The sequence below is a fragment of the Zootoca vivipara genome, chromosome 8 (genome assembly GCF_965207765.1).
Source record: "Zootoca vivipara chromosome 8, rZooViv2.hap1.1, whole genome shotgun sequence".
NCBI lineage: Eukaryota > Metazoa > Chordata > Lepidosauria > Squamata > Lacertidae > Zootoca > Zootoca vivipara.
In genome coordinates this window covers 88,048,413-88,070,218 of record NC_142591.1, presented here as the reverse complement: position 1 = coordinate 88,070,218, position 21,806 = coordinate 88,048,413, and the positions used below count along the sequence as shown (strand labels likewise).

General features: G+C 49.6%; 1 protein-coding gene across 2 annotated transcripts in view; it reads right to left on the bottom strand.

Annotated features, from left to right (window-relative positions):
- Positions 1–229: 229 nt before the first annotated feature.
- Positions 230–21,806, bottom strand: part of SACK1H (scaffolding CK1 anchoring protein H) — a 29,937-nt gene continuing 8,360 nt past the window's right edge. For both annotated transcript variants that reach the window (XM_035102644.3, XM_060277531.2), the window contains exons 2-5: positions 12,567–13,042; positions 7,757–7,921; positions 6,604–6,728; positions 230–5,649 (exon numbers count right to left, since the gene is read on the bottom strand). In XM_035102644.3, coding sequence (XP_034958535.2) covers positions 3,036–5,649; positions 6,604–6,728; positions 7,757–7,921; positions 12,567–13,025 — 3,363 coding nt within the window. In that variant the 5' untranslated portion in view covers positions 13,026–13,042 and the 3' untranslated portion in view covers positions 230–3,035. The remainder of the gene's footprint in view (positions 5,650–6,603; positions 6,729–7,756; positions 7,922–12,566; positions 13,043–21,806) is intronic.

Sequence of the window (21,806 nt, the reverse complement as noted above, 5' to 3'; positions counted from 1 at the left end):
GTCATGGATGCTTCAGCTGAGATCCTGCATTACAGGGGTTGGACTAGATGACCCTTAGATTCCTTCCAGTTCTATGAAGACTCAAACCATGCTTGCAGGACCACAGTCATCCCCTACCCTATTCCTGAGCCACACAACTCTTCCCATTACTTGTTTCCAAAAGACAATGCAAGCTTCGGAGCCCTTGTTCTTCTGTTACTGCAATCTAAATATATGACAGACTCCAGAATTGTATGTACATTTGCATAGTTTATTCCAGTCACAGAACTTATTATTGCTTTTAGTGCAGAATGTCAACCCTCCTGATACAGTATTTCTGTGCCCCCTCCCCTCTGCTGTGGCTTTGGCTGGGTGGCCTCTGCCTGTCACCTGCTCCAATTGCCAGTGCCGTGGGGCCTGCTCCAGAAGTAGCTTCTACATTTCAGTGGACTGCTGAATGCTACCCAATTGACACTTTAAGCAATTTACACTATTTCAATTGATGCAGCAAACAGAAAGGGGCAAACTGTGCTTCAGGACTAGCAGATGCTTGTGGCTCTGCACAGGAAGCCAAAGGGTCACGCAGGAGAGTCCCCCTGACAGCTTGGGCCTGTCTGCAGTCATTCATGGTCCCCTCTGCTCTTCAGTGCAATATTCCCAGCCTTCCATCATCTACTTTGATTCTTTCGTTTCTTCTCTTCTCAAGACATTCACAACCCAAACCAATTAGCATCTGGCACAAGGCAATGAGGTCCAGAAGAGGCAGAGAACCCTGCAGCTGAACTGGAGCACAGGAGGGCCCTTCAGTCCAGCCCTGGGTTCCTTTCAGAGGCCCAGCAGATGCTCCTGGGAAGCCCACAAGCAGAACATGAGCACAACAGCTTCTCCGTGTGGCAACCCCTCGCGACTGGTGTTCTTGGAGGCAGGACACAGTCCTCATGACTGGCAGTCACCTTACTCTCCTCCATGAATTTGTAAGTTCATACAATTGAAACCATGAGAAATGCTCCAGCCTGGTGGCTGCCCATGCTTGCGGGTAGCATCTCCCTCACCCTGAGATTTGAGGAGAGGCCACCTTATGTTTGGGGAAGCAGCAATGGCTTGGAGTGACAGCTCCCAAAAGGGACATGGCAGTGCTCCTTTGCATGCTGTGCTTCCTCGCCAACAGAATCTGTCTTTCAAAGGCAGCATGCAGAGAGCCAACACAAGGAGGAAAGGGAGGGACATCAAGTTCTCCCCGCTGGCTGCCAGCTTCTAACAACCTGCATGGGTTTTGCTCTCACCCTGAAAACCATCCTCATAAAGCAGTGGTGGTTTACATGCCTACTGGTTTACTTCCAGGGATATAAATAGTTGCCTCTCTTAAATGCTCCTGGTCCAACATGTGTGGACAATGGTTTCCACTGCTGCACGGGGGTGGGGTGGAATTCCTGGCCAAGACCTGGCTTGAGTCCCCTGCTTGAACCACAGCCATTAAACATTATTTGTGTGTCTGCTCCCCTTCTGTCCATGACCCAATTCGCCTCTCCTCTTTCTCCAAAGCCTTTCCTGGCTGTGCTGCTCACTGAGACTGGTCTAACGGGAGGCACCAGGAACCTTTGCTGCCCTGGGGCTTCCTACGCACAACAGCAGCCCTCTTCCACTCAACCGCAGTTCCTGCCAGCCGCATCTTGGCTGCTGCTGTTCAGAATGGAGGTCAAAGGAGTGGATGCTCCTCCCAGGGAAAGGGTTCCCTGCACATAGACAACGAGCATTTCAGGAAGACTAAGCCAGCAAGCCATTTTCTATGTGGAAGGAAGAACGTTTACTTATGAAGGAGCATTCTGTCACATGAGCTCCACCTGCAGTCTGAAATGGAGCAGCCCACCTTAGTCTGCACACCTCCAAACTCATGGGGGCGATTCATACCGTAAATTCAGATTTGCACAATTCAAGTGATTTAAACCCCTCTCTGTCACCCCAGCACCACAAAGCCACTTAAAAGAAAAAGCAGCCTTTGGGCAGTTAGGAAAAGGGATAGGGAAACACACTGAAAAGTGTGGGATGAATGAATGATGAGCAGCAAGATGTCTAAACCAACCAAGATGGATGCTCATTATTGTACAACCTCCCAGCAAGCAAATAAGAACAAATGCCCAGTGAAGGCTGGATGCAGCCTTGTTGCCTGTGCAGGAGCTTTGTGGAAGCAAGTCAGGATGGAGGATGCTCAATAAATAGGGTGCCTGGAGGAGCCCTGAGTGACAGTGGAGGGTATCAGGACTGGGGCGGGAGGGGAGGGTGGTGCAGAAGAAGTTCCCTATGGGATGTCAAAGCCCCTGTCCTTCAGCAGAGCAGAACTGTCGTCTCCTCTTCCTATCCTCAACCTGCCCAGCAGGGTTGTTTCTTCCTTCCTGCCAGCGCCTGGAGGAAGACTTGTCTGTCTTGCAATGGCGACATGTGCTGTGGTGGAAGTCAGCACGCAGCCAGCTCTGCCCACCACCTAAGTCTCAGCCTCCCCTGCAATTGCAAATGCTGCTGTTTACACAGATCCCCTTGGCAACCCCAGCCCCTCAAGTGCCTTGTCCACTCTCACCCCCCTGCCCCCCCTCCCACACACACAGAGAGAAAGATCTGGTGGGTCCTCAGTGCTGGTCAAGGAGGCATCTTCTGGTGCTGAGCAGACCGCTGTAGAGGGGCCAGCGATGCTTTCGCTGAGGTGGGCACTAAGCCAGAATAGTCATATTGGACAAGAAAGGCTGGATCTTAACCCAAAAAGCAGCTCCGCATCCGCCAACTCCTGACACAGAAGCAGAAAGTTTGTCACAGAAAGCTGTTTGACAGATGGTTAGAGGACTCCATGTCAGCTGGGCTCCCCCTCCCCCTAACACAGTCTTTGGTTTGAAGCAGCGCCTTCCGATGCCCCTTTGGTCCCCCCTGCCACCTGCCCAGCCACCTGCTCAGCCCATTCCACAGCCGGGGTCAACGCAGCTGTCCTGACAGGAGGGCTTCCCACCAGCATTTCTCCCAGGCAAAGCGGTTCTGGACCAGAGAGGTGAAGGTGGGCAGCAACATCAGAGTCACTTTTTTGTTTTGAATGTGCCCAGGAGCTTGGGCATGAATTTGCCCACCTTCTTGTCTTTGGCATCGGGCTCACCTTCCTCTTCGCCATGCTCATCCTTCTTGCAGAAGACCTCAAACCGGCTGTAAACCCGCTTCTCCTTTCTCATGCTCTCCATCCTTTTCAGGAGGGAGTCCCTGTCCTCCGAAGGGTCCCTCTGCAGATTTCGCCGGTGGCTGCCAAAGCTCTCCGACCGGAGGATCCCGGTGCTTCTCTCCTCAGTTCTGTGGTCCAGGCTGGTGGCTGACTTGGACAGCTCTGGGTTGCTGGAGCTCGGCAGCTGCCTGGCCAACTCCGCTCGGTTCTTCTGGCTGTTAGCAGAAATCTGCTCAAGAATGACCTTTGTGTCATCCCGGAGGTTGCTGCTGTAGAGGACATTGGCTGTGGATGAGGGAAACCGAGGCTGAGGGGACTGGCTGCCTTTGGGGACAAGGGTGGAAGGAGCCAGCTTTGGAGACTTCTCTTCCTCTATTGCCTCCTGGAAGTCACCTTTGGACAATCGCTTGACGCCTCCCACACTCTGCTTCTCTGGCTTCCAGCTCTCAGGGGTGGCATCTTCTTCTGGCTTCTTCTCCCCTTTGGGGCTCAGCAGCTGCTTTAGCCTGAGAGATCCTTTCCTGAAAAACTCCCGTGGGCTCTGCTCCTGCTTACAGCCGTCTTCCTCTGGCTTATTGAGGGAGCTGTTGGAGCCGTGAGCCTTGGAGGGAACTTCCACAGCCTGGGCTTGTTCTGCTTTCTTGAATTCTGTCTCGGACAGATTCTGAGCTTCCCCTTTGAAGCCAAGCTTCTCCTTCCTTTCTGCAAGAGCTCGTTTCTGAGTTTCTCCAACAAATATGAGGCTCTCCTCTGGAAGACTGGGCTTGTTCTCTATTGGGTAGAACCGAGAAGAGAGCTTGTCCGTTTTACTGCTCATCTGTGCAATGGGATCCTTGCCAAGCACATCAGTGAGCTGACCGGCAGAGGTGGACTCTCCAAATGCCCTCTCTGACTCCAAGTGCAACTTGTAGCTGCCAAGAGAGTCTTTGGAGTCTGACACATGGCTCTCCAAGATCTTGTACTGCACTGACTTGGTGCACTTCCTCTCTGCATTCTGGGACTCTTCCTGCAGGAAAGAGGACATGGCCTTTGTGTGACTGACAGTCGTACTTTCTGAGTCTTTGCCCACTGTCTTATACTTCTCAAGTAGCTCAGCTACTTTGGAGGCAGTGGTGGTCTTGACTGTCTCGCTGTCCTTTGTCACCTCGTTGGATGTCTGCTCTTTTTGAATCATCTGGACTTTCTCAGCCGACGTGTTCTGCTGGTCCAATTTGGCAGCACTAAAAATAAGGGACGACCTGAGTCGTGAGCTCCTCTGAATCAAGGGGTTGATCCTGCTCCTGAAGGGATCCTGCTTCACCAAAGAGGCCTCCTCAGCTTGTCTCTCAGCTCCTGAAAGTGGCAGTGGGGGTTTGAAAGAGGGGAGGAGGTCACTGGGGAACCTTGGGACGGGCTCTGTGGGGCCAAGCACCTCGTTGTAGGCCTCTGACTCCATGGGCGTCGGGAGACCCTCCTCTCCTGGGTCAGACTGGTACCCACTCAGGTACGAGGAAATTCTCCAGTTACGCAGGCCAGCCCGGTTCTCTTGCCCTTTCTTGCCTTGATCTGCATCCTGGTCTTGGTCCTGCAGGAACAGCCTTTGTTCCAGGCTCTGCTTCTGGGTTGGGGACGTCTGGCACATGAACTTTTGCCCCATGTTCTGTGTCCAGAATGAGGGCAGCCCAAGAGGGCCATTCCCGGCCACATTCACTTGGTCAGAGCCATGCCTTACTTCCCTGGAGGAATTGGAAGGCACATAGTCCAGCCGTAGAGGGTAGCCCTCCTGGGGGAAACCGGATTCTACCTCTGGGCACCGGAAGCCATCGGTGTAATCCTCCGCTTCATTGAACCCAGGCCTGCCTCCCCTTATTCTCTCGAAGATCCCCTGGGGCCTGCCTGCACCGTGGGGATGCTCAAACTGATACTGAAAGAACTGGTCTTTCTGAAAATGGCTGGACTGAATTTTAAAATCATCCAAATTGTTCATGAACATCTGCCTGGAAAACTGCTTTGAAGAAGCAAAATTCTCAAAGGTCCCTTCTGCAAAGCTATGCCTTTTGAAGGAGTCCATCTCCAGCTGCTTTGAGCGGAGAAAGCCACGGGCGGGGTCCAGCTGGGAGTTCTCCATCTCCACCTTCTTGGAATACATCCGCATTGCTGACCCTTCCAAGGTGTGGCGCAGCATGTCGTCTCTTCTGAAGGAGGACAGGAAGTACCTGTCTGGGTCAACCCTGTCCATCAGCGGTGAGAACAGGTTGTCTTCCCTGGGGAAGAGCAGGGGGTGCTTCTTGGGGAAGAGGGGCAGGTTGCTGCTGTAGGGCGGCATGCCAAAGGGTGCCATGAGGGTCTCTGCCGCCTTCATCAGGACATTGGCAGGAGGAACCAGCGGGTCTGACTGGGCAAAGAGGATGCGGAACTCCTCGTCAAAGCTGGCCACCAACTCTCCCTGGAAGATGTGAGCGATGCTCCGGTGGATCTTCTCAAACGACCACATGAAGCTGTGGAGAAGCAGGCAAGAGAAGGGCACGTTACTGCTGTGAGGGGCCACTCTGCCTCGCAGGGCATGCGCAAGATGCCTCCTCCTCCTCCTCCACCTCCCTGTACCCACAGGATACTGTGGGCACCTCTACCGGAGGGTGACATCCCCTTTGTGGAACTCCCTCCCCAGAGATATCTGGTGCCAGGTTAAAATAACTCTGCCTGTGCCTTCAATGGCCTGGAATTGGGGGGAGGGCTCCTTATTGCTGCTGTTTCCCTTTAATATCTTCTTCCAGAGGGCCTTGAGTTAGTGCCTGCTTTGAAGCAGAATAATGCCTACTTGTTAGTGATCTTGTATTAATGCTGAAATCCCCTTGGGTGGTCTTTCAAATTAAAAGGCAGAATGTAACTCTTCCACATAAGACTGTACAAAGCCAGAGCCTTATAATCTAAGAAGAATTACAGTTGGGACAGGTTGTTTGTGCGAGTCACATCCAAGCCCAAGGCCTCGCAATGAGAACTGGAGTCCTGGAACAGCAAAAGGCAGACCTACTTCTGCTGTTTCTCTTATGAAACCCCCCCCCCCATCCTCCATAAGGTCTCTGTGGGAACTGGACAGGGCCTCCCCACTAACCCAAAGAGCTCTGGCCCAGCAAGGGGAATGGGAAATGCCAGACTCCTGCTCTGCCTTGAGAGATTCTACCTGGACAGGACAGCCAGAGTTTGCTGCAAGGCCCAGTTGTTCCAAGAGTGGATGGATTTCTGCTTGCCCTGACTTAGGATCCTGGCCAGCTTCTCCACCCATGGCTGGCTCCTCCTTTGGGGCAGCTGGGTGGTCATTTGCACTGCCTCCTCCCTCCCAAGGTTCATCACAGCCCTCAGTTGCCCAGGCAGCCATCTCAGCTGAAGTCTGATGCAGCAGGAAGGAGTCAAGCCACCTGTGGCTTCTCCCAGCTCCCCTGCCCTCCACTCACCTGTAACTCCCGCTCAGCACAACCATGCAATCCACCAGCAGGAACTTCTCTTTCACATGCCCTTTGAAGGACTTCCCGGTGCGACAGTAGTAGGTGGGGCCGGAAACTGTTCTCACCCGGAGGAACTGCAAGGCAAGAGAGGTATCAGGCATCAAAATCCCCACGGCCGCCACTGCTCCCCCCCAACCCAGGCCATTTAGCTTCAGGCTCCCAAGAGGCAGATCATACAACCAGAGTTGGAAGGGATCCCTAGGCTCCTCTAATCCAACCCACTGCAATGCAGGAATCAATGCAGGATGGGTGTGTGTGTGTGTGTTGCTGCATGGTTTCCTCCACTCTCTCATAGAGCTACTACTCATGGACACCCCGTGAAGCTGAATGTTGGAAGATTCAGGACAAAAAGAAGTCCTTCTTCCTGCAAAGCATTGTTAAAACTGTGGAACTCCCACAGGGAGCAGGGATAGCCTCCAACCTAGATGGCTTTAAACAAGGAACGGACAAACTCCTGGAGGAGGAGGAGAGGGCAACGGATGGCTACTAGCTGTCGCAGGAAAGATGGAACAAGCTTGTTTCCTGCTGCTCCAGAGGTCAGGACCCGTGCGGATGGATTCACACCACAAGAAAGGAGATGGCAACTAAACCTCATGAAGAACTTTTTGACAGTGGAATGGACTCCCTCAGAAGGTGGGGGATTCTTCTTCATTGGAGGTTTTTAAGCAGAGGTTGTGTGGCCACCTGTGAGGGATGTTTTAGCTGAGATGCCTGCATTGCAGGGGGATAGTCTGGATGACCCCTGGGGTCCTTCTATCTCTGCAGTTCAACCATTCTGTGATTCTAGAGCCACAGCGGCTCAGCTAGGCCTCCATAGCCGGAGGCAGCAATGCTTCTGAATGCGAGTTACTGGAGACCCCAGGAAGGGAGTGCGGCTGTGCTCGGGTCTCCCTTGTGGTCAGCCACTGTGAGAACAGGATGCTGGACCCAATGAGCTCCCCTGGGCCTGATCCAGCAGCCAGACTCACCTGGTGTTCTCAGAGATGCCTGCGCTGTTTGGGGGGCTCGAGTCTTGGGGTACCAAAGGGGCACAAAATTGCACCCTGTGTTTTAGTGTCACATTGGCCCATGCCCAGCCCCTGCCCTCTCCTGCTGTGCTTACTTCCACGTAGTTGAGGTTGACTCTGCACTTGGCTGCCATGTCCAGGAAGAGCTGGGAATTCATCTCATCCAGCAGGATGTACACAGGAACCCTGCGGGCTGCAGCATCAAGCACTTCGCCCAGCAGGTCCACATCAGTGAATATGTCCATCACGATGGCAACCACCTGGAGGGGAGGCAAAAGGGCAGGTTAACACCTCTCATGACTCTCTTTCCATCTTGGGAACCCAGAGGACGGACCTCCTGGGAGCAGCCTCAGGTGCCCTGGCGGGGCTCAGTCCCCTCTCTCCCGGCACCTGCCCTTTGAAGGAGCTGCCAGCCCTTGGCCTCCCATTCCCTAGCCAGAGCCAGTCAAACAAAGATGTCTGTGCTCGCAGGAAGCAGTGTAAATAAAAGTCAAGACACCCTATGGGGGCCTTCTCTGCTGGGCCCCTGGGGTGTGGAAAGCTTCTTTTTTGGAAATGTCAACAACAAAACGTTAATAACAAAAGAAGGATCTACTGATAGCAGTCTATACATGGAAGGAATGAATAACTGATGAGATTCGACAGTAGCACCAAAGCTGACAGCTTTGTGCATAGCAGCCTGCCCCCCCCCCGGCCAAAACCTCAATTTATACCTAGACTGAAAAGGCCAGGAAGTCCCCCTCACAGTTCTCATATATGTATCTATATAATCACATTCCTATCTTGCTCTTCCTTCCAAAGAAGCCCAGGCAGCAAGCAAGAAATGATAGCAAATAAATGTATCTCAAGAACAACTCTAATACAGTTGCAGGCTAGGAAGAATCTCAATGTGAAAGGCTTGTTGGAAGGAGGAGGTCTTTGGTAGGTGCTGAAAAGGAGCCTGTTTTGGTCTCCAAGTCGAGGGAATTCCAAGGGCTGGGAGAGCCACCACAGCAAAGGCCCAACTTCTGCATTGTGTGGAACTGACCTCCGGACAAGACAGAATCTGCACCAGAGACGTGGCAGACAGTGGAATCCGTAGGAGAGCTCCTGGGGTGGTTGGGTGATTGGGTGGGTGAGGCAGGCAGGCAGGCAGGCAGGCAGGCAGGAAGAGGGACCCCCCCACAGGGCATCCCTCTAGATGAGCACCCCCCCGGTGGCCCATAACTAACAAGCCCAGCTTTATTACTATTATTTATTATGATGATTAGATTTCTTACCTTCCCTTCATCACATGGTCCCAGGGTGGGTTACAACAATATAAAAATGCAATGTTAACATCAGTTGAAACCATTTACAATGGATCCTTTCCTCTAGCTAGCTAGCCAGCCCCATATCTTCCTTTACCTCAGAAGCCCTTGCTTAGCACCCTCCAAATATCTGGAAGCCCCGTGTCCATGTTCCGTCTCTCTGCTTTGTAGCCTCAAGAGGTAAAATCCCTTCCTGTACAGTATTTCTGCTTTTTTGCAAATCTTCCATTGTGGAGTGTTCCCTCAGCCTCCCCTCCCCTCCCCTTGGGAGTCCTCTGGGCAGCTCCTGCTGCCCCCCTGGTCTCTGAGCAGCCCCCCCAGCCCCAAAGAGGTGCCTCCTCACACTGCCCCCCAGGGGCCTGGGAAGCACCCCCTGGCCAGCCCCAGAGGCACCATTCACCTGGGGAGCGTGTAGCCAGGGCTGCTGCAACAAACAACTGTGCAAGCCTTTGGGAGGCAGAGACAAGAGACGGCATCAGAGGGAGGGAGGGAAGGAAAGAGGGACAGAGGCCAGTGTTGCCTGTGGCACCCCTAGCCATTATTCAAGGACCCCAGGGTTTCATGGCACACTGGCTGGAAACTACTGGGGTAAGTGCATCTGTGCCCTGCCGGGCATGAGCCGACTTTGGGACGTGAGGATCTGCTCTGCTTACTACTAGAAGACCAAGATGGGGGGGGGGGGGGGAGAGAGTCAGCCTGGGGAATCTCAGGTGCAACAGATCACACAACTTTTTTCAGATGTTGTTGTTAATTTTCAGTGGCTACCAGGGTCAGAAACCTCTGAATGCCGCCTGCTAAGGAGCCCAGCAAGGAGGAGTGCTACTGCTGCTGCTGCTTTTTCCTCTGCTTAATGGACATGAAAGGACAGGCATGTACAACATGAGAGTAAGGCGGTGTCGACTCTTCCATTACAACACTCCTCCATAACGTTCCTCCTTTATTTATTTCTTTAATTATTTTTGCAAAAGGTGCACATAACAGTCTTGGAACAGATCTCTGTTCCAATCTCGAATTTCACCAATAAGCTTTTAAAAGGGAAAGTGTGAGGCTTGGGAAGCATTCCCCCCCCCAAATATTGTTTTTTATTTCCTACTAGCTGACCTGTCCACGCGTTGCTGTGGTTCTTTCCTGTGATTCCCCCCACTCTGTCCAGACACATGACTTGTCCTGCTGCCTCCCCCCCCCCCCATCCCCGGCTCATCCCTGTGACTGCCCCCATCCTGTCCCGACCCATGAGCTATCAAGCCCCCTTTCCCCCCCACCCCCACAGCACATCCATGTGACTTGCCCTACTCTGTCCCGACCCATGAGGTATCAAGTCCCCTTGTGTTGTTTGTAACTTTTTTTCTTTTTATGGTTTTTATTGTGGATATAATTGAGGAGTATTTGGTGTCGAGGAAAGTTGGGGAGAGGTCTGTTTGGGCAAAGAGAAGGATCGGGGGTGATGATGCGTCCCGGGACCCAGAGAACTACTTTAAAAAACCCGACCGGGGGGGGGGGGGAACGACGACGACAAATAGCGAAGCCCCACAGCCCCATAGCAGCAGAAGGCATATTCCGAAGCGCCCAAGCTGTTTGGTTCCATAAAAAACCCAGGAAGTGGCAAGGGGAAGGTAGGGGATTGTAAATCAAGGGGTGGGGGGAATTGAAGCCTAGGTTAAAAGCTGCACGACTGCCCTTACTTAAAATGGCTGCCAGAGCCTCGCATGTGACACAACGCCCACTAAATTAAAAAGCAGAAACCCCTCGGCATGCCCCCAAGTGCGTGTTAGGGGAAAGGATGAATGACTGACCCATTACTTATCCCTGCCCCCTTTTAGCCCCCACATCCCCCCCCAGGCAGGCCCCTACCTCCACTTGGTGTGGAAGCTGCCTAGTCTGTTGCGGCCTATTCATTCTGCTGGGAAATGTTGGGCCTTGTTGCTGCAAAAGGCCTGTTTTCAGTTGGTTGCGTGGAACTGGACGTATTAGGATGATTGAGGGAGTTTGAGAGGGAAAGATATAGAAGATTTTTGGAGGCTGGTAGGAGGTAAAGATGCTGGTGTCGTTTGTCTCCATTGAGGTCTTCGACACCTCTGCCGGATGGATATATGTGAGTGGTGGATCTCATGGTGGAAGCGGGGTTTGTGGGTGTGGTGTAGATTTCAGAGGAAGGGAGGGGGTGTACTGTGGGAGGAATTGCACTTGAGGACGCTGTTTTACTTTGTGGGAAAACAGGTTTTTACCTGCGGATGTGTGAGATGTGAGGGATTTTTTTTCTTCTAACAACACTCGGGGAGTGGCCTGGATCGTTGTGTCAAAATTTCAGGACGATCGGTCAAGCAGTTACGGAGAAAAGTGGAGCCCGCACTTTCATGATTTTTACATTTTTCTATATATAGATAACGCTTTGGTGTGGATTTGTATACATTTGTAAAAAGTGGAAATTTTTAATTAAAAAGTGGCCTTTGATTACACATTTTTATAACTATCCAATTTGTCTCAGTGTGTGAGCTGCCTCTGAAGAGGTTGTTGTTAATCCTGTGTGTTTACTCGAGAGCAGGAGTCCTCCTGAGATGCACGTAAGGATGGGAGTCCGTTGATTTAGTTAGGACTCCAGCAAGCCTGTCCTGCGCATGTCCGATCAGAAGCAAGTTCCACGGAGTTGTGAGCATGCATGAAGTTGCAGCCTTAAGGTGGAAGGGGACAGATGAAGGCAGACAATGAGTGTGGGAGGAGGGAGGCCGGATGCAAGGAGAGCGGGGGACTCCTGCAACTTCCTTTAATCACTGCATAGAAGAGGGAACTGCTGTGGCTTGTGGGGGGGTGGGGCAGCTTGATGCAACTCCCTCTCACTTGAAATCCGACAGGCACCATCCCTGCTATGTTAAAACTGTTTTATTTGAGAAAGTCTTTGCACCATGGATGCTGTTCTGATGTTTATCTATGGTGTCAATTTATGTTTTAAATTTTGTAGACTCTATGTTTCCATTTTGAAAACTGCTTTGAGCCCCAGATTCAATGAAAAGCAGGCTATAATATTTTTAAAGTAAAAACACAAGTTTTTGGAAGTGTAGCTGATCCTGCCATCTGCATATCTGAAACGCCCTCTTCCACCACTAAAGCACAGCAGCCCCCTCCTCTTTGGCATCTGGCCACCTGGGGAAAAGAGGGATATTCATTCAACACATAGTACAACCCTGTGCAGCTTCGCTCAAAAGCAAGTTCCACTGCGCCCAGGCTCTTGGGCAAGTTACATGTCTCTGAGTCACACCACTTTGCCTTCTGTGAAATGGGCTTTGACAACTGGTTCATCACAGCAGCGAATGCCGCTAGCTTTTCCCACCGTTACCCCTGGTCTTGCTTACCCCCAGCTGCTGCCACGTCTGCTGCCTGGCCAGACCCATAAAGCATTCAGTGCCACTGTCTGAACTGGGAGCCAAGGCAGCTCCTTCTTAAGGACTGGCAGCAGGGACGTCCTGGAACCCCCAAAGGCTCAGGGCGGAGAGAGTTTTCAGGGCAGCAGTTATGTCAGAAACTGCTGGATCCTGCCTACCTTCCCCTTCCTCCCCCCCCCCGCCTGCCTTTGGGCTCCTGCCAGCGTCCTTCTACCATAGCCCCCTTCCTGTTCTCTTACCTGCTGTGCCGCCCGGATCATCCTGCACGCTTCCTCCTTGATGCTGGGGTTGTCTGGGGGTGGGGGCTGCACCAGAGTGGTCACCTCCGTCCCTCGAAACCCAAAGACCATGGGCCAGCCCAGGTCCAGCTCTGGAACGGCCAGGTCAGAGTTCATGGGCCAGTAAGTGCCCGAGGAGCCGTCCATGTCTGTGTCGTGGGGGCCGGAGTCTGTGCTGCCAGCCCCACCCTCCTGATGGGCATACTGGGGCTTCTGGATGTGCTGGGTGATGTGCTCCACCTCAGAGGGACAGAGGAAGTCTGGGGCGCCCTCCTCGGCCAGGAAGCGCTGGTAGTTCTCTTCCCCGTCCTCGGCCAGTGTGTCCAGAGCGAGGCGGTAGTACTCTTTGTAGTGGGGCGGGAGGTAGTTGGGGTCCAGGGGGTTGTCGCCCTGCGAAGAACTCTGAGACCGCCGAGCCATGGCGACAGATGGGGGCACTGCAAAGGGAAGAGGCAGCCGTGTCACAGCAGAGCAGGCCAAGGGCGACTATTCACAAAATGGGCCCCCATCCCCTCCCTCTGGCCTGAACGCCAGGGGGAACGAAGCCCCCCTCTTGACAGCATTGCCAGCCCTCCCCCCCCAGCCCAAGGCTCCAATGCACATGGGAATGCAGGACAAGAGGAGCCTCCCATTGTTCCCAGCGGGAAGGAAACAGTTTGGTTAAAAAAGCAGCCCAAGAGCCAAGGGTGGAGAAGGCTGAGGTCTCGTCCTCTGCTCTTTTGCTCCGTCTGCAGGAGACCAGCAAAGTGCTGGATGTGACACGTGAACCACATTTTGCCCCCCCCCCCAAGCCTTAGGGTGGGATCTAAGAGCAGGAAGAAGAATTCTGAAATGGGTCCTTATCTGCTTTTTAGGTAACTATAATTTTGGAATGATTCCTGTGGGATGGAACACTGGGGCAGACAAGTCACAACAGTTCCTAGAGTGTCCACTAACAGGAACTCACCTGGAGGGACACCTGACTACAGGTCAGTTCCTGTCCCCTCCTGATATGCAGATGAGATTAGCTGATTTGAGCCCTAGCCTGCAATCACTCGCTCTCTTAGCTACTTCCTCCTTCGATGGGAACACATCTTCAGAGAATCTCTAGTTAGGATGGTTCTCACTCTTGGCCTGCAGCCAAGAGTGAGACCAAATGGAGTCTTACTTTACTAAGTAGTCTCTACATGTATATATTTGTAACTTTTCTAAGCAAGCCTGCCTTTCTGAATTATGCTGTAACTCAGGATGAAACTGTAAGTAAACTCTATCTTATTTTATAAACACTGTGTTGTGTATTTCTTTTAAGAGGGACAAAGGGGACCTTTGCCAGGAAGTGTAATATTGAAGTATAAAGTGTAATATTGTTATAGAGATTCTAGCGAATCTAACGCACATGCTTTGCTGCGCACAAAAGGGGAATGTCACTCTGCTGATATTGGAAGCTTGCTAACACAAGCTTGGATAGGATCTATCTAATAATATATCCTAATCCACATCCCTAACATTCCCACAATTCCATGAGTCAGATATTTTACTCACAGAAAGGATGACCCTCAGTCCCCTAATCAATGACTTAGCTACTGTTTCTAAACATTGTTTGCAAAACTCAACAGGGAGTGCATCTGACCACAAGTACATCCCCGTTCAGCTCCCTGGCAATACATTAATGCTATTTTTAAGATCTGTATCCCAATTTTCTTCATAAAATAAACTCATAAAGTACATAAATGCACCTTATGCATACAATACACAGAGTTCCAAATTACTAAAATCATAAGTACCAAGAGCAATATAAAAATATTCAGTATAAAATGGGGATACAGCTTGATAGGAGCATTGCAGGAAGTTGGACTTTATGCCCCCTGGGGGTCCCTTCAAACTCTAATGTTCTATGATTTTATTATTCTATCCTGGATGGTGTGGAGGGCAGAGAGCACATCTCTCTCCCTCTCCTAATCCAGCACCCGGCAGGATCACACATGATGGAACCTCCCAGCAGGGGGGAGAGAGCTTCCTCCAATGTAGCCAGCCCAGGAAGAGCAGAGGGGCAGACGCAGGTCTCACCTGACATAGGGGCTCTTCCTGACTATTGTACATATAAGCAAAACCACACAAAGCTAGAATGGTCCTCCATGGGAGGTAGAAGAAGCTCTGCAACCGAACTTGAGTCGAGCATGGATATTAAATAAATAATTTTAGGTCTTAAAAGGAAAATATTAGATATGAAAAAAGTTATGAATGACAATGCAAAACTAATTGATGAGAAACTTAATAGAATGGGAAGCAAAATTGATCAAAATGCCAAAATTATTGTGGAACTATCAAGTCAGGTGGACGATTTGGTAACAAAAAACATGGAATTAACAAAAACAGTCCAAGACCTTAAATGCAAATACCAAAATCTAGAAGAGGCAGCTAAGAGGAGGCAGAATGAGAGTAAGGACGTGACAAGATAAAAGAGACCGCAGAACTGAAACGCAGGAAGCAGCACTGGACGCAATAGCAACATTACAGATGCAAAGGAGAGGGAGGATTTAAAGATTCAGAGGTGTCCCAGAAGAGCAGATTGAGGAGAAAATTACGAAAGAGTTGGCCAAGTGGTTAGATTTGGATGAACAGGTGATGTCTCAAGGTATAGAAAAAATATTCAGAATTAGATCAAGTGAAGCCAGAGCTAATAAGTGGCCTGGTGACTGCCTGGTGTCCTTTACATCAATTGACATCAGACAAAGTGCTGCAAATGAACAATAAAAGGAAACTGAGAATAGATGAAAGAGACATTATCATTCTTAAGGAAATCCCTGTTAGGCTTCTGAAAAAAAGAGACAGCTACAAACTTCTTGCCGAAGCCCTAAAGACAAACTCTATAGTTTACAGATGAGAGTTCCCAAAGGGTATCTCCTTCTTTTTTAAAGGAAAGAGACGAAGGTATATGATGGCGGAAGACACCAACAAATTCTGGAGGAAGTATTGGAAGAAAATGGGAGGGGGGAAAACAACTAGTGGGAGGAGTGGACGACACGGATCCGGCAACGGCAATGGAAGGAAATTAAAGAGAGAGATTGGATAAAAGGAGTGATTTAAGCATCACTCGAGGGCGTTAATAAGTTGTTTATATTGTGTATTTACTGTTTTTATTTCTGTGAAGTGAAGATACATTAATGTATGAACTTAAAAGATTGTCACCTGGAATGTAAATGGACTTAATGATAAAGCTAAAGCCAAGAGAAACAGAGTAGAACATATCCTAACTAAACAAAAATGGGACGTAATATGTCTGCAAGGGACGCACGTTGCGAGAAAGCATAAAAGAGTGTTGTCCAACAAGAGACTAGGATCAGACTTCGTGTCATCGGATGAATAAAAAAAGAGAGGCATAGTTATTTATGCAAAACCACAATTTGAGCCAAAGTTACTATACAAGGATGTGGAAGGAAGAATAGTTTAGAAATGTTGGCTCAAGGTGAGAAAGTAATAGCCATAGGAATATATGCCCCCAATGAGAAAAAAAGCTGAATTTTACCAATTCCGAGAGGACAAGACAACGGAGTATCTAGGAGAGAAGATTATCTTTCTAGGTGATCTAAATGGGGTCACCTCACCAGAGTTAGATAGGGCAGCAAAGAAAGCAGAGAGCAAACAATAAAAGCTGCCACATCCATTATTTTGATTGGTATAAATCTTAAATATAAACGATGTATGGAGAACTAAGAACCCCACCAGGAAAGAATTTACATATTTTTCTGAACCCAACAACTCTGCTGGTCGAATTAATGCTATTTCGGTATTGAAGGAACTGTTACTAAACGTAAGCAAAGCTGAAATTCAACTGAGGACCAGTACGGTTTAAAAAAGACGAGAGGAAAGTAAAGAGATGTAGATTAAACAAAGGTTTGTTAAACGACGGAACAGTTCTGCAAAAAGCCAAGAAAACCTTAAAAGAGTTTTTCGACCTCAAATCAGGGGACTGACATTAAGACAGTATGGGATACGAGCAAAGCCATCCTAAGAGGGTTCTTCATACAATAGAACACAATCAAAAAGAAAATCAAAAAGAAGAAAAGATGGAAATCTGGGAAGAAAATGGGAAAAATGAAAAAGAATTATTTAATAACCTGACCAGTGAACTAATCAAACAAAATATTAAAATGCTCCAGACACAATTCTCAATTATTAACCAAGAGATTGAATGGAAAATCAAGTTGCAAAAACATGGAAGCTTTAAGTTTGCAAATAAAGCTGGCAAACTATTAGCATGGCAACTTAAAAAAACACACACCAGAATGAAAGGATCATAAACAAAATTAAAATCAAAGAAAAGATTACAGATGACCCAAAGGAAAGAGAGCTATACAGGGAAGGAACAGAAAATCACAACAAAATTGAAGGAATACCTAAAGCAGAACAACTTACCGAAGATCCTAAAGGAGAAAATCAGCCTCCTAAATTCTCCTATTACCGCATTAGAAGTTCAACAAGCAATTAAAAAGTGAAATCAGGCAAGGCCCTGGGCCCAGATGGCTACCCACAAGCTATTACAAAAAGCCAGAAGAACCCCTATTCCAACCATTAAAGGATATAATGAACAACATAGTAAAAACTGCCGGAATCATGGACAGAAAGTTATATAAAACAGTGGTACCTCTACTTACGAATTTAATGCGTTCCAAACACACATTTGTAAGTCGAAAAAATTTGTAAGTCGAATCCCATAGGAATGCATTGGGAGAAAAAAATCGTAAGTCGAAGCAACCCTATCTAAAAATTCGTAAGTAGAAAAAATCCTATCTAAACCGCATCCAAGATGGCGGACGGAGCTCCATTCGTAAGTAGAAAAATTCGTAAGTAACTGTAACCCTATTTCCTAAGCAGGGAACTGATCTAACAATTGTCTCAAACTACCGGCCAATTTCCCTTTTAAACAATGATTACAAATTATTTGCTGACATACTTTCGGAAAGACTGAGAACGATTCTTAAATACACATAGAACCATAGAATCATAGAGTTGGAAGAGACCACAAGGGCCATCCAGTCCAACCCCCTGCCAAGCAGGAAACACCATCAAAGCATTCCAGACATATGCCTGTCAAGCCTCTGCTTAAAGACCTCCAAAGGAGACTCCACCACACTCCTTGGTATCAAATTCCACTGCCGAACAGCTCTTACTGTCAGGAAGTTCTTCCTTTTTTAAAATTTTAAAATAAGCTTTATTATAATTCAAATCATAACATAACAAATCAAAACAAAATAAACAGCTCAGAACAAAAACATAAACGAACATAAACATAAACAAATCATGAAAATCATAAAAATCATTGTTACTCCAAATAATACTAAAAACCAAATAATAACCAAACCATTTTGGTTGCCCTCTTCTGGCCACGTTCCAGCTTGTCAGCTTGTCACAACAGTGTGATGCAGCAGCTAAAAAAACCAATGCAATTCTGGGCTGCATCGATAGGAGTATAGCATCTAGATCAAGGGAAGTAATAGTACCACTGTATTCTGCTCTGGTCAGACCTCACCTGGAATGCTAAATTGGTAGCATGAGAAACCATCAGATTACTTCTTCACACAATCAACTCTGGGACAAGCAATTAATACTGGGCAGAAAGCCAAGGTCTGCCTCAGCCGTAGCAACTGCTCTCTCATTGAAGATTAGCACTGAGTCCTGTTATCTGAGAAACCTAGCACAGTATGTGGTGTGGTGAGTGTAGGAGGAAAAGTGCTGTATCGGTTGTGAGACAGGCAGAGAGGAAAGGATTTGTTGTACTTTGTTTTTGAGTTCTAAAGTTGTACATAGAAACTCTGGATTTCTTTTATTTAAGAAATCCTGTAAATAGTTATTCTGCGTCCAGACGTCTAGTCATTACTACCGCTAGAAGCTTCCGGATTGCGCAACACTCTGCTACGTTCAGGCTGAAGTCACACCTGACACTGGGCACCACAGTTCAAGAAGGATACTGACAAGCTGGGACGTGTCCAGAAGAGGACAACCAAAATGGTCAAAGGCCTGGAAATGATGCCTTATGAGGAACGGCTTAGGGAGCTGGGCATGTTTAGCCTGGAGAAGAGAAGGTTAAGGAGTGATATGATAGCCATGTTCAAATATATGAAAGGATGTCATATGGAGGAGGGAGAAAGATTGTTTTCTGCTGCTCCAGAGAAGCGGACACGGAGCAATGGATTCAAACTACAAGAAAGAAGATTCCACCTCAACATTAGGAAGAACTTCCTGACAGTAAGAGCTGTTCGGCAGTGGAATTTGCTACCAAAGAGTGTGGTGGAGTCTCCTCCTTTGGAGGTCTTTAAGCGGAGGCTTGACAGGCATATGTCAGGAATGCTTTGATGGCGCTTCCTGCTTGGCAGGGGGTTGGACTGGATGGCCCTTGTGGTCTCTTCCAACTCTATGATTATATGACTCTACATCAGTCACGAAGACCAGGCCGGCTTTCTCCCTGGACGCCAGATGCAAAATATCATCAGAAATGTTATCAAATCAGAATTGACAAACCAGCAGTATTAATGCTGGTCGACATAGAGAAAGCCTTAGATAATATCTCCTGGAGATTCTTGAAAAGAATGATGCAACTAATGGAGTTTGGAGAACAGTTTTGTAAAGGAATTGAGGCTATATACTCTGAGGCCAAGATTATTACCGTGTTTCCCCCTTTTTAAGACACCGTCTTATAACTTTTTTCCCTCAAAAAAACACGGGGTGTCTTATTTTCGGTGGGGTGTCTTAATTTTGCCCGACTTCATTCTGCATCCCTCCACACTGCCCACGATTCTTCTGCCCTGGGGTCAACTCACAAACCCCCCAGCTTCTCTTCTGCCTTCATCCAGGAGTCTTTTCCAACGCTCCAAGCTGCAGCCGCCAGTTCCGGGCGGCGGGGAGGCAGACCTCCTTGACCGGACCAGACGGAGGCCGCTGGCTCAGGCGTTCCGCCCGGCCCGACAGGGCGCTCCAAGCGCTCGGCGCTGCGGAGTGCTTGGTGCGCTTGGCGCTGCAGCCGCCAGTTCCGGGCGGCGAGGAGGCAGGCCTCCAAGACTGGGCCAGGCAGAGGCCGCTGGCTCAGGCGCTCCGCCCAGCCCGACAGGGCGCTCCAAGCGCTCAGCACTGCAGCCTCCAGTTCCGGGCGGCGGGGAGGCAGACCTCCTTGGCCGAGCCAGGCGGAGGCTGCTGGCTCAGGCGTTCCGCCCGGCCCGACAGGGCGCTCCAAGCGCTTGGCGCTGCGGAGCGCTTGGTGTGCTCGGTGCTGCAGCCGCCAGTTCCGGGCGGCGGGGAGGCAGACCTCCTTGGCCGGGCCAGGTGGAGGCTGCTGGCTCAGGCACTCCGCCTGGCCCGAACGGCGCTGCGTAGCGCTCGGCATGCTCCACGCGTAGGGAGAACGAGGAGCTTTCGGCTTGGCTTTCCGTCTCGGAAAACTTCACCAGGGAGTGGGGAACTGGCAGCGAGGAGCCTTCCCAGACGCAAACGCCAGAGGGAAACGGAGCTTCCCTGTTTCTCTGCGCTACTGCTGCTGCTGTGGTCGCCGTCTCCTCCTCCTCCCGCTTCAGCAGCCCTCGCCGCGGCTTCCCACCTTGGCGCGCACTGGCCTCGCCAGCAGCCACGCACGCACGCACGCTACCATCCCTCCGCACGTTTTCCCGGTCTCAGCCTCGGTGCTGGAATTCCCCCGTCTTCGCCCAGTGAACTGCCGGAGCAGCAGCAGCTGTTCCCATTAACGGGCTGCTCCCCCATTCCGGCCGCAAGCAACGAGCTTCTCTCTCTTTCCTCCTGCTGCTTGTGCCCTTGGTGCTCCGTGCGGCACTGCTGCACGCTTTATCAGTGCTGCAGCAGCCGCCGCCGCTTCCGGGCACCGACCCGACCCGGCAGGCTTCCTCCTGTTGCGGCCGGTGTGCTGGGTCCCGCTAGCTGGCTGGGGTGCTCGGTGGTCTTGCTCCGCGCGGCGCGGAAGTATGGCTTATTTTCGGGGTATGTCTTATAGTTCTCAAATGCTTAAAAACCCTGCCATGTCTTACTTTATGACTACGTATTAAAAAGGGGGAAACACGGTACCAATTCCAACATTACAGAAGACTCTGTAATAAGAAAAGGGACAAGGGAAAGCTGTCCGCTATCCCCACTAATATTCATTCTGGTAATGGAAGTGCTGAACAAAAAAATAAGGGAAGACCAAAACAGAAAAGGAATAACATTAGGAGAGAAAGCATATAAACTAAAGGTGTTTGCCGGTGACCTTATTATCATAACAGAGAACCAAAAAGAAAGTTTATTAAAGGTATTAGAAATAATCAAGAATTTTGGGCAGGTAGTGGGGTTCAAATTAAACAGTTCTAAAACAAATCTCTTGGTCAAGACTCAAACTAAGCAGGAAAGAGATGATCTAGAACAGGCATGACCAAAGTCCATTTTGGGGGCCTAATCCGGCCCACCGGTCGATTCAATCCGACCCCTGTAACTCTGGGGTTTAAAAGGCTCAACAACTTTTCTTTCTTTTTAACTTCAATAAAGCATAAAAAGAAGTTAATGGTTTCCACAAATGCAAAGACATTCTAAGACATAATGATAGTAATAATAATAATAATCATCATCATCATCATCATCATCATCAACAACAACCAGAATGTGAAGGCAGCGGCAAGTGGCACAATCATCCCACTCATGAGGCCCCTGGCACAGCAGGTCCCAAGGTTGAGCTTTCTTTCCTCCTTGTTCCTGATGGAGATCTTCCTTCACCCTTCTTCCCTGGCAGCGAAGGGGGCACCATTTTGTGGTCCACCTCAGGTGCTAAAATGTATTGGGCCAGCCCTGCCCATTGGGCCATGCTGCCATCTGTGCCCACCAGGGGAATGGGTAGGCTGCATGAGGACTCCTGCAAGCTCTCAGTCAGCCCTTCTGGACAGGAGTGGGGGGGGTTCTTGCTCTCCCGACCCTTTAAATGTATTATTTTAATTTTCTGCATAAAGCTGTCATTGTGTACGAAAAACCAGCATAAGGTGAGATCTAGCTGTATGTGACTTACAAGAGAGAACTCTGGTACGAGGACATTATTAGCCCCAAAATGGAAGACCCAGGACTTACCGACAATTGGAGACTGGCAGACAAAGATGATTGAATATGCAGAACTAGCGAGACTGACTAGCAGGATCCGAAACCAGAGGGAGACAAAGTTTCTAAGGGATTGGAGTAAATTTGTGGATTATATGGAAA